The 13,164-nt window shown below is 36.3% G+C and overlaps 1 protein-coding gene across 2 annotated transcripts in view; it reads left to right on the top strand.

The window, feature by feature from the left end:
* The window catches only part of HBS1L (HBS1 like translational GTPase), a 59,618-nt gene that overhangs the window by 11,205 nt on the left and 35,249 nt on the right, over positions 1–13,164 (top strand). Inside the window, exon 1 of one of the 2 annotated variants that reach the window (XM_042016134.1) lies at positions 6,543–6,617. The exons of the other annotated variant lie outside the window; for it this stretch is intronic. Within the exon in view, the coding sequence (XP_041872068.1) occupies positions 6,593–6,617 (25 nt within the window). The 5' untranslated portion in view covers positions 6,543–6,592. Of the gene's footprint in view, positions 1–6,542; positions 6,618–13,164 lie in introns of those variants that run through there. 2 annotated transcript variants of the gene reach the window in all.

Raw genomic sequence — 13,164 nt, 5'->3', positions numbered from 1 at the left:
TACTCCAGACTTAATTAATGTCAATAGATATTTCTAATACATGTGGGTCTTTTAAAATTGAATAGCTTTGCTTTCCCATCTAAATCTTTTCTTATTTTCTCTGTCTAGCTTCTCTTTGGTTTTGGTCTGTTTTCTCATTTCCCTGGCTGCCCTTATGTGCATAAAACTTCTTATAATTTGTAATAGTTTTAGAGCATGAACTGGATATACAACTAAATATAATAAATATAATATCCTGTGGATACCATTGGAAAAAGTAGTAGGGGGCAGTGTGTAGTACTTGGAGCTCAGATTTGGCATAGTTTTCATGCAGATTAAAGTTTGAACAAGTGACAAGCTAAAGGGCATCAGCATTGTATGTTAATCATGGATCTTACTGTGGGATTGTTACCTTAGTAAACAACTTTGGATCTTGTTAGGTACCTAGATTTTCATATATAATTAGTTTTTCATTGGCATTTGACTGTGGTGTTCGTGGTCATGAAGGAGCAGTATATGCTGTTCAGGGTATAAGCAGTAGGGGAGGGATTTTTCTTCAGTTTGCAATCCTGAATCCTGAAATGAGCCTTGAATTAATACAGACCTGCAGGCTGAACATTGGAGAAGGTGCCTAAGTGGTGGGTAAACCTGAATTCCAGTTAATTTTCAGCAGAGATTTAATTTCATGCCTAGACAATTTTATAGTTTTGTTTTTCTAAACAAAAGGTATTGTGTCACTATATTTGCTTTTTAAATTAAACAGGTATTTTAATAGTTTCCTTAATTATTCCTTTAATTTTTTTACTGAGAATGAGGCTTATGGTATCAAGGACAGTTTTAATTGTGTTAGAATACTGCATGATAGGGTATGTGGCGTTTTTGTGTAACAACTGTGTTTGGCCTTTGCACCAAAGGGTTTGTGCCTAATGAATGCTGGAATTCTAGTAAACTTAATCTGCCTATTTTAATATGGGTTGTGTTACTTGTTTTGGAATTCAAATATTAACATTGCAAAATACTTGTCTGTCTTTCCATATAAACAGAAAAAGATAATATTAAACTGCATAGACATACTACTACTGTATAGTCCTAAGGCATTTAGTACATCAAATTTATTTTGTGCATAGTTTTTAAGTGGCTGCTATTTTTAATACAAAATTGACTTCTGGATGTTGCTTTATATATGTAAATAAAATGCATATTATTAAAGGACTGAGTTAATTACAATTTCTTGTTAACTTACCTTATAGAGTTGAATGTTCTATAATGTTTGTATCTATTGTGGAAACAGACTCCAGTTCTTACGTAGGTTTGCATGGGCATTCTTTGCACAGAAGATTCCTTTGGAGAAGGCAAGGCAAAAGCTATATGAACAGTTCTCAAGATCTTAAGTTTCACATGCAGCAAGCTGTTTGAATTTCTAGAAATGCTGCACAATATTTCAAAATCTTATTTCTAAGTGACTAATGGGTGCAGTGAGGTAGTCTTTGCAATCTTGTGTTTTTCCCTATTTCCTTACTGTGCCATTCAAAAACATTTTCCCATAATCAGCAATTTCTCAAAATCTGCACTTCTGCAAAAAGTTAAACAGCAACAACTACTACTGCAAAAATGAGTATCTGTACAAAAGATTTGTATGAAGATAGGATACAACTCGTCTTTTTATGAAGCAAATGTGGTTTATTACAGTCCCATTATACAAGGGCAGTAGTTTACCTTTATACAGGGGCTGTAGGTTAGGATTATACAAACATTCATTCACATCTTTTTCAAATCTAAAGTACTCGACTTCTCAAATTTTTAAAATCTCTTTGTATTAGGTATTGATTATGGATCTATATTTCAAGCAAATACTTCATCAGATTGCAATTCATGTAGTAAAGGTAAACTTCCTCAGGTGCTGAAAGGGGGTGTTTTTCTGTTTTTTGGGTTGCGTTTTGGCTGGTTTTGGTTTTCTTTAAATTTTTTAAAAAAATTTTTTTATTTGAGTTGAATTTTTTAGATGTCTTACTTTTTTTTTTTCTCTGAAATGTAGAAAGCTGATAAACTTAGATTTTATGTTCAATTTATTGTGTCCAGGCTTCTAATGAGATAATAGGAAATATTATTAGTCCAAGTTATCTGTCTGCACTGGAGAACAATGTTATGAAACAAAAAGCCAGTGGTGATTTATTTATTCATTTAAGCATGCATTTGTCTTCCCAAATTGCTATCTCAATGCAGTTCAGTGGGAATGGGTTTCTATTTTAATATTGCTGTATTATGCAGCCAGTTGCTTCTTTGTGTGGTCTGTGCATGTACACCATTTTACCAAAAAGTAAAAGCTAATTGCGGTTTGTGATTTTAGGTGATTCTTGAGATGAACAATCTGTATGAAACTGCTCATCAGCTTCTAGTGTCATCATGGAAGTGTGCTTTATCTGGTTTGTGGATTTGTTACATTGCATGCTTAAAAATGACCCATTAGAAACAGTTGTCAGTGACTTCTGAGGTATGTCTGTAGTTTGTTGGTCAAATAATTGTTTTGTATGCTTAGTGTTGGTAGGGTTCCTTTAGAAAATAACCCATTGCCCTATAAGTTTCTGGTAATAGTAAGACCAGAAGATGACTAGAACGTGTAAAATGGTTGTAGTCTGTAGAGATTAAAATATGTGTTGAAAGAGAATCTTTGAACAATTTCTTAAGAATTAGACTTATGAAAACACAGTGAAAATTATTTTATTCTTTTTATAATGAAATTATGGAGATTTTAGAGAAGAGTTGTTTGTGAAGCATTTACTCATCATCAGTGAGGTCCCGCTGACTGGAAGCTGGTGAGCATTGTCCTGATTTTCAAGATGGGCATTAAGGAGGACCCCAGAAACTACAGGCCTGTCAGTCTCACTTCAGTGCCTGATAAAGTTATGGAGGAGATTTTTCTGGGTGGTATTGAAAAACATCTGAAAGACAGCACAGTCTGCGGTCACAGCCAGCATGGCTTCATGAGAGGAAAGCCCTGTCTGATTTTGTTTTATGACAAGGTAACCTGCCTAGTTGACCAAGGGAATGCAGTTGATGTAATCTTTTTGGATTTCAGTAAAGCTTTTGATACTGTCTCACAGGATCCTTCCTGATAAAAGGTCCAGCACACAGCTGGGTAAACACATCGTGAGATGGGTGAGCAGCTGGCTCATGGGTCGGGCACAAAGGGTTACAGTGAATGGGGTGACATCAGACATTGCTAGTGGGACTTAACGGGGCTCCATCCTCGGGCCTGTGCTCTTCAACATCTTCATAAATTACTTGGAACACAGAACTGGAAGGGATAATGAGCATGTTCACAGATGATAGAAAACTGGGAGGACCTGCTGACTCTTGAGGGCAGGGAGGTCCTGCAGACAGACCTCAGTAAATTGGAGGGTTGAGCAATTCTCAACCAAGTGAAGGTCAGCAAGGGAAAGTGTCAAATCCTGCACCTGAGATGGGACCACCCTGGCTGTATGTACAGACTGGGGAATGAGGGGCTGGAGAGCAGTGCCACAGAAAGGGACCTGGGGCTCCTGGTCAATGGCAAGTTGAACATGAGCCAGCAGTGCCCTGGCAGCCAGGAGAGCCAAGCGTGTCCTGAGGAACATCAGGCACAGCATCGCCAGTCAGGCAAGGGAGGGGATTGTCCCACTCTGCTCTGCACTGGGACAGCCTCGCCTCGAGTGCTGGGGGCAGTTTTGGGAGCCACAATGTAACAACATTAGAGATCATCCAAAGAATGATCTGGGTCTGGAGGTGAAGCTTTTTGATGAGCAGCTAAAGTCACTCAGTCCGTTTAGCCTGGAGGAGACTGAGGACAGACCTCATCACAGTCTGCAGCTTCCTCATGAGGGGAAGAGGAGGGGCAGAGACTGATCTCTCTGGTGACCACTGACAGGACCTGAGGAAATAGCTTGAAGTTGTGTCAGGGGAGGTTCATGTTAGATATAAGAAAAAGGTTTTTCACCCAGAGGGTGGCTGGGCATTGGAACAGGCTCCCCAGGGAAGTGGTGACAGCATCAGCCTTGACAGAGTTCAAGAGGTGTTTGGACAGTGCTCTCAGGCACATGGTGTGATTCTTGGGGATGGTACTGTGCAGGGCCAGGAGCTGGACTTGATCTCTGGTGGTCCCTTCCCACTCAGGATATTCTGTGATTTTGTGATCTTGTCAATGTATGGAGATAATAGCTGATGAAGACGGACATTATTTTAATATTTCAATTGGCTATTTTGAGTCTTTTTATCCATAACATGAAAGAATGAAACCTTAATACAGATTTCTCCTTTTGACTGGTGCGTATGTTCTTGACATGTGTAGAATTTCTCAGGTGTCTTTTGCTCTGGTATCAGTGATATTCAGAGATTGCAATTTGAAACACACTCTTGTAATAAGGTGCTCTTACTGGTAGTCAAAATAAGCAAAGATTTTTGTTTCAGGAATTGTAGCTGGTATTTATGGATTCTCTGAGAAATCTTTCATAAAATTCAAATTTCTAAAAAGTATGTGTGTGAAAATGGTACCCTTAGTCAAAAAGATCTGCATTTTCTGCATATTCGTTTCATTTCTGCATGTTTTTTTTCTGGCTAAACTACATTTTCATTTCTTTTTGCTTGTGTTAGTGTTAACAGAACAAACAGATACTGGTGAGTGAGCAAGGTTCTATTCCATTTCAGGCACCGGTAATGGAATTGTTAACCACTTTATGACATTAAGATTTTTGATTTTAGTGATGCTTGAGCAAGAAGGAGGTCAGATGTCTGTAAATGTGCAGTCCTTGCAGGAAATAAAAAGTGCTGTGAACTGAGTCTCTTTGGTTTGATTGCCGTTGGGGAGCAAGGAATCTAGAGTTGAGCTGTCTTTGTGGTGGCACTGGCCATTTTGTTTTATGGTAATTTCTCAAGAATAGCACCAAGAACAGGTCTATTTTTATAAATATTTAATAAGAAGCAAGCTTCACAGTAAAGAGTCAAAGTTGAAAGTAAGGCACAGGAAGCTGAAAAAAAGCCTTACTCATGACATGCCTGATAATCTGGGAGTAGTGCACATGTCTCACATTTAAATCTAGTTTTGTAGATACTGGGCTTTACTAGTTTCTTAATAGAGAAGCAGTTAATAGATGTTAATAGAGACACAGGTATTTCTTCACTGGCATGTATTTTTGATTTATGCTTTTTATTAATACTGCACATGTTCAGGATTTTGACATAACTGTTAATACAGTGTGGGCAGTTTCAAGAAAAGCACGAATAAAGTTGGCAGGTGCTTACCTTGCATTTTGTTAATGTTTCTTTTCATTTTCTGAATTTTTTTTTTTGCCTCTCCTGTGTAAGTATCTTCTTCAATTTTGCTTTACACCAGTTGCAGTTAAAAGTGAAAAAATCATACAAACATCACCACAGTGTGACTCGATGTCACTAGCTTTTTCTTTTCTGTCAGTTGAGTGCAGCAAGATTTGGTTTTGGTTCACAATGATAGGTGATTCTCTTTCCATGAACAAATACTTATTTGTCTTCTGTCTTTTTATGTTGCAGATGGACATTGTGATAGCAGTTACTTCCTAGTGCAAAGTGTCAGAATGCAGATTATTGTGCTTTAACAGATAACTTTTATCACTTCTGCTTGTGGTTAATGGACAAATGAAGTTAGGAGCCTTCAATGAATAAAAAAGCAACCAAACCCAGGCAAACTGATACTTTTGGATTTTACTTATAGGGAGAATTCCAAAGAGGAGCAAACATTCTGAAGGTTAATGGTGATGTACAATAAATTTTCATTAGCTTTAGAGTTCCTCAGGTTTTTCTGTCATTTATCATATAGGGCTCTGATGCTTTGATTTTGCGCATTTGAAAATCCATTCTTTATACATGGATATCTCAGAAGAAATTTTTATTCCCAACTTCAGTTGGCTGTGGTAACTTTTCTGTAGCATTACAATTCTCAAATGCCTGCTATAGAGATGAGGACCTGTTGTACTTAATTACACTGAGATATGCCATGCATTAAGTCTGTGACAAAGAAAATTGTTCTTTTCTCAGTGGAAATGTTTAAAATCTGACATGATATATCTTAAATCATGGAAAGTAAATGAGAATTTAGGACTTCCGTGTTTTGGGTAAGAAAAATATATACACAGACTTTGTGAAGTTACTGAATCTTGACACTGAGAGTGTACTGTGTGGGTTTTAGAAAGGAAGTGGCTTATTTCAGGGAAAAATGTGTCACCAGCAATGAAAAGTTTTTTAAAATCCTTTGAAATACATTTTTGAGATTCTCCTCATACATACTGTACACCTACACTGGAAAAAGTGACACTCCAGGCTTTTTCTGAGTTTTCCTTTATGGTCCTCTTAACACTAGTTACTTTTGTTAGGACAAAGTGTAAACCAATACAAAGTCAGTAATTTCTGTAGTTGAGTGTATCATGTATGAAAACTGGGTGTTTTGCTTGGAAGCGAAGGGAACTTGGATGAAACTAAAAATGATTGTGTCCTTTTTAGAACTTTGGGATTCCAGAAGAACCAGAGATCCTGGGGAAACCGTAGCTCCACTTGTTCTTACAGTGTCCTATCTCGGTCCATTCAGGTCACGGTAAAGATCAGCTATCACATGATTTTCTCAGTGTTGTTAGAAGGTAAAGTGAAGAATTTACTAAGTCCTCAGGTGGGATTGCTGGGGTGTCAGGAAGGTATAATTGGAGAGAGAATTCTTTTAAATCCTGCCTTAAGGATGAATTAATCACTGCTGCTGTAGTGCTATCATATACCAATTTAAAGATTGTAAATCCTACCTGAAGTTTGCACTTTGAGTGCTCAAAGCAAGGCTGTTGGGAATGCTGACACAGGAGTATTTCACAGTTGAAAACTAATGCATTTCAGCTCTAGAAACTAGTAAGACATCTAAATGTTAGAAGTGGCATATCCAATCCAACATAATGGGAGCAAAAGAAACAGTTTAAAATACATTACATACTGATAAAAAGGAGCTTGAGTGCTAACAGGAAACCTAGGAAAATTCAGAAAAGTAAAGGCCAGGAAGGTGTAAAAATGCAAGCTTTAAACACAAAATTACTTCACAATGTCTGTTTATGCTAAGTGTCTTTCACTACAAATACTGTCCCTTCCCTAGAAAATTTGTGTCATCAGTGCAAACTTCATCTCTGTACTGTCTTCTGGATGTGTTTCTGCAGTATTGTGGCTGACTCAGAATTGTTACAAAGCATATTAGTTGCATAGTCTAGTGTATTATGGCACGTACATATCAGACATAACAGAAGTGCCACCTCTAGTTATATTTGAACTGTTTTCCTCTTGGGTGACAAGATTTTACCCATTTTTCATCATCTCAGTTTTTCAGTCTTCAGCGTGGACACTTAAAAATATGTGAAGTACCAGTTTCCTTCCTTGTGTAATACTTGTGATGATTGAAATGCCCATTAGAATTAAAACTCATGAGTCTACTGTCAGAATCCCTGGGAGAAAGTAGAAATTCATGCTTAAAATCCCAAGAGCTTGGAAAACCTAGCTAATTTTGTTGTGGAAAATACTTGTCTCTGTAGAAGTTGTAAAGCCATATTGTCAAAGACATGGAAGAGCTTTGAGTGGTTCTTGCTTCAGTTCTTTTTCTATGTTTTTACTGCCTATAAAAGCTCACCCTAAGTGGAAATTTTGTATCTAATTAATTCCAAAATATGAGTTGAAGTTATTTTGGGTACTCCTTGTTCAAGTCCCTGCTGCAACTTTTTGTGGTTTTAGAATCACATTTTCCTATTTTTAATGTTTTCCTCTTCCCTATTGCTGACCCACATAAACAGGAAAATGACTAACTTTGCTTGTCCACTAGGCAAGATGGCATAACTCTGTATACACCAAGTGCTGTGCTTAAGTTCAAAAAAGGAAAATAAGTGCTACCCAAAGATGTTAGATAAACATTTTTCAAGGCAAAAATGTACTTTAGATTTGAAGCTTTTGATGCTATTTTTAGGATAACATGTATGCAAGCAAACTATTACAAGATTGTAGATGCTATCTGTGTGCTTACAGGTGCTACTGTAAATGTGAAGTGTAGAGAAAAACATCAAGCTATGAACTTGAGTCCATGCAGGTTCCTTTCTTAAGTCATGATAGAGTGAAATGCACTGCTTGAGTCTGGCAAATGAAATTTTTCTGGTGTTGATCCACATCTGATAAATCTTCCAGAGCTCATCTAAAACTATAGGCTGTACTTTACTATATTCAATTTTGCTTCTAAACTCAGATATGCAGCTTTTTATAAATCAGTTTATGTCTCTGAACTATTTTGGTAATGAAGAATAGAGTCTCAAGTGTTATGTTTCACATCACATATATATATATATAGGTTGTTGTTCTCTAAATATGGGTCTCTCTTTTTCAGATTATGGTAATAATAGGTCTCAATTTTTTCTAGTCTTAATTAAACAAGTTCATTTTTGATAATGCTGGGGTTCAGATAAGTTTGGCTGATGCCGGATGAGTTCATAGGAAAATGTGGAGTAAATTTTCAGAGTAATTATGTAAGTATTGCAAGTATAGATAAGTAATGCAGATAATGTAAAATAGCTGCAGTTAAAAAGAGAAAACATTTCTTATGCTGAAGTATGGTCCAATTTTTATAGACTTTTCCTAAATTTTAATGCAGAGGTGATAAGGTTTTTAAACGTATTTTGTGTTTTTCAAATGTGTGCTGCTGTGTATGTCAAGTAGCTTTTTTGTACCTTGCTTACTTCAGCTTGGCCAGTATCTGTACTCTTCCTTGCAGTGATTTCCCTGATAAATACAGTTAGAGCTCAATTCTAGGATTTTATATCAGTTAGCCACTCAAAGGCCTGCTGTCAGCTTAATCATCAAATGAATGGTTGGTTCTCTAAATCTGTAGTAATGTCCATTGTTGCTGTTGCCATCCGTAATGTATTCCTTAGGGAATTATGTCTTTCTGGTATATAATGTGTTGTAACTAGGTGTTTGTACAAACTGCGTAGTGCACAGCAGTGGTCCAGGAAAACTTTGGGACATTTCAGATAGCTTAAGTTTAGTCTCTAAATTTGTAGTAATAGTTGTGTGAACTTTTTTTTCAGGTTTTTTTTTTTTTTCCTGCTGATATGTTGGTTTTGGTACTGTGGAGATTCTGGACTGCAGATAAATTAAGTACCTTTGATCAGCCTGCTGCATTGATGCAGCTGAAGTTTGTTTTGCAAGTTAGATTCAGAGATCTTTACCAGATTCACACCTAGCATTCAAATATTCTTTGTATTGCCAGTAAGATATTTAAATAAGAAAGAATGCTAAAGCTTTTTTTTTTTTCCTTTGTAATTTTAGTAGCCATTGCTTCCTCTTCATTTTTGCCCTTCCTCAAATGTACTCTATTTATGAACAGGACAAGATGACAGTGTGGCAAACTAATTCTGTTTATTTAGGAAATGAGTAGGGTACCTTCCATTAGAATTGAAGGAAGAGCAGAAATAGATGTTGAATGAAACCTCTTGATCTTACAGTGAAGACAAAGAGAAAATTTCACAAAAATGGAACTAGAAGAAAATTACGTGAAGTAAAGTATGCCTTAGTAGTATCAAACTTCTTTATCTAACAGTTTCCATCTCAAGCTGTGATAATATGGTCATCCTCTCCTGTAGGTGTATTTAGTTACTACTTGTCTTTTGTTAAAGATAGCTGCTGTTGATTAGGTTTGTGTGTGTGATAATTGAGCTTTGATCTGTGTAGCACTGAGGACAAAACTGAGATTGCACTCTTTCTTTCCAAAAGGCAGGAGTTGCTTGAGTTTAGGAGGTACATGCAAAAAAAAGTGTCCTTTACAGCACAGGAATACCCGGAAGGTCTACCAGCTAGAGAGGCTAGTGGTGATGTAGCTAGTCACATCAGAAAAACTGAGCTTTGAATATCAGTAGTAAGGTAGAATAAAATGCTGGTTCACCAGCGTAGTTATGAGCAGTCAAGGCTCTTCCAGTTGAGAGCAGTCACATGTGGAGTAACACAACTTCACATAGCCCGTTATGTTATGGACAAATTACCAGAAACTGGTAGATACAAGTGTGACTGGACTTGAAGCCTCATTTCCTTTTGTTTCTCTTCTGATGTTCCAGCATGAGTGGCAAATAGCATTGAGAGGGGAAGATGTTTGAAATAGTATCTAATAAAAAAATAGTGAGAGCACCCTGCTAAATAATAGCACGTTGTGAAATGTAATCTCTAGTATTGAACTGAGGGTTGTGAGCATATTGTAGAAACATTTGATGGTGCACCTACAACCTTTGGTTTCATGATGTAAGAACACTGAAAACAAAATTCAGCTGGAAGGAGGAAATCTTAAGTGTTTTCTCCTGGTATTATGTTTTTAAAATTGAATCCCTCTAGAGTACTTAAACTGTCCCAGCTACATAGAAATAATTTATAAATCTAATATTTTAAAAATTATTTTAGGCTGAATCTAGTATAAGAAAAAGTGTTAAACTTTATGTAGCTTTTCTGAAATTTCTGTGAAAGAATTGTGATCCTGCAGTTATTTTTTTAACCCCCCCACTTAATATTTTGATGTTGAGTAATAATGCAAAATTGAACTAATAGCCTAAAACATCATCCCTTAATCTGAAATCTTGGAACAGTTAAGGAGGGGAAGAGTAGGTTGATCAATATTAGTCTTATTTGGAGAAAAAATGCAAAGGAGAAACAGCACTTTGTTAATTATTTTGCTTGGTTCTCTTCGGTGTTTTGCTTCATTATGTTACATTTAATCCTAGTAAAACAAGCACTATCAGAGGTGTGTGTTCACTCAGCATGTTTCCTTTGAACAGATTGTGTGAAATGTTTAACTTGACCTTATTTACATGTGCAAAGATCAATGTATTTTTAATTCCTTTTGTTTCCGATTTGTCCTTTCTTGACATTTATCCCTTCTGAATGGTAAAAATCTGAACATTTAACATTTTTACCTTCAAGGTAATTGTTCAAGTGACTTTTAAACGTATGCATTTAACTGCTAAAGATTCAGTTTTCTAAAATAAACTCAGTGTATTATTTAACTTTTTACAAGGTTACACATTTTCAGTAGCTGCTTAAGTTTTGGATATTAAGGAATTAGTTGGAATAGCACAAGAGGTAGGATTTTAAAGTTACAGTACCTTTGAGCTATTCTGTTTTGTAAAATTGTAAATACCATCTCTCCTACTCTATCATCTTTATTACACCCCTGGTAATTAGGGGCCTATCAGCTCCTAGGTCTGGGAGTTCTATATTGGCACCTGTCAGAGGTACCTTTTCCATCATTCAGGTGTATTATTAGTTCATGTGCGATATTTACAGTAGTTAGATATTTATCTTACATAAAATACATGTGTGCACTGCTACAAATACCTGCTCTGAAAAAAATTCCAATTTTTTTGGGGGCACGTGGGCAGGGCCACTCTGCTAGATTGCCTTAAAAAAGTGAGAGCATGTATTAGATGTAACATCTTAGTTCCTATTTCACTCCTTGGGTTTTGTTTTTTTTTGTTCCAGAGTAAAAGGTGTTGTTTATTCACTGAGCTAGAGGCCTTGCATAGAACACCACTGTTTCTGAAGGCGAGCTTGTTAAGATGTCATTCTTGTGTTTTACTGGTTTTATCTTCACTGGAGCCTACCTTCCAGCATCATTATTTCCATTCTGGTTAATACTGTCAGCTTTTTCCTTGTCACTTTCCTGAATTTATTAAAATTGCTCCTGATCAAGAAACCCAAACACTATACATTGTTTTCTGACAATTTGGAAAATGACTGGGTCTAATTTATTTGATCAAAGTGATATCTTTTAATGATTTTTATTTTGGGATTGAAAATAGCACACTTCTTTCACTGTATTATTGTTGGCAATGTTTTTTTGTGTTCTTGTATCTAATTGTAGTTTTTAATCTAGGGAATTGTAATATTCTTTGGTACATTTTTAATATTATGAATATTTAGAGTATTATTTATGTTTCAGAAGAAAAAGTTCTGGAACTTTATTCATCTTTGTTCCTTAGCATTTTTTTCTTCATTAGCAGTTTTCTTTCTTAGTGAAAGCAGCACAATGTCCTGAAGCAATTCTTCTTGAGTTCAAATCTCCACTATGGCTATGGGCTCTAGAATTCAAGTAGCATTTAAGTATTTGTAGCAAAAATACAAGCTAGGTCTGCTTTGAGTTCTGTGTATGAACAAATACTGAACATAAAGATGGTTCTGAACTGAGGCTCACACCCAAAGCTGGTTAGTAGTTATAGTGAAGTGCTTTTTAGTGGGAAGGTTGTCTCTTGCCTAAGTAGAAAAAAACCCACTCAAAAATATCAAGAGCCTGAACATTTACTGTGCTGCGGATGATACCCATATCATCCACAGTTTCTGTCAGTTGTAGTAAAGATGGAACTTAGTTTTGCCAGATCCCAGAGAACTACCCTAACTACTGGCTGGGGGAGGTGTGTCCAGCTATGTTGAGTAGGTGGTGGGCATGGCAAGAATGATCAAGAAGTCAGTTTCATCAAACCAAAAACCCCTCTTGAAATCTAAACTGTTTCACATGATGTGCTTCCATCTTTTCAGTTCCGTTTCTGCTGGCAATCCCATACCTCCACTCCTACTGTCTTTAATGAAATTTTAGTAAATACTGTCATTTCCTTTTATCTTCATTATAAATAAAGCTTTCAAAATGGGAGTATTTGTCTGACTTTTTGTAAAATATGTAAGTAGAATACATCTATGTTTTGTCTTTTTAAGGGAAAAAACTCACGAACTGAAAGGGGACGTCTCTGAGGATTTGCTGTTTGATTACCATAACCATGCAAGCAGAAATGCAAAAGTAATTGTCAGTCAGTGAGTTTCTCCCTTGTACTCATGAACAACTCCTAGTTTTTGTTATTAAATGCATTTGTGTATCAGTTTATAGTAAGGGATGGGTGTTCGTGTATACACAGATTTATGAATAATTACTGTACTGCTGGACCTTGATTTTTTTTTTTCTTTTAAACTATACTCAACCTGTTGAATACTTGCTTCTTTAAAATCACATCTTATGTAAGCCCCTGAACTACTTTTTTCAATAACTGATAAATTTTTGATATATGATTAGACTTTTGGCATTCTGAAGCCACCAGTCTTCCTCTCTGGAATGTGCCTTACGCTGTGGCCTTGCCCTATGTGGTC

Source organism: Corvus kubaryi, unplaced genomic scaffold (assembly GCF_017639235.1).
Source record: "Corvus kubaryi isolate FWS band 111438036 unplaced genomic scaffold, C.kubaryi_AGA036_p1.0 split3-73, whole genome shotgun sequence".
Classification (NCBI taxonomy): Eukaryota; Metazoa; Chordata; class Aves; order Passeriformes; family Corvidae; genus Corvus; species Corvus kubaryi.
The sequence above is the reverse complement of the archived record's forward strand: the minus strand, read 5'-3'. Positions and strand labels throughout refer to the sequence as shown.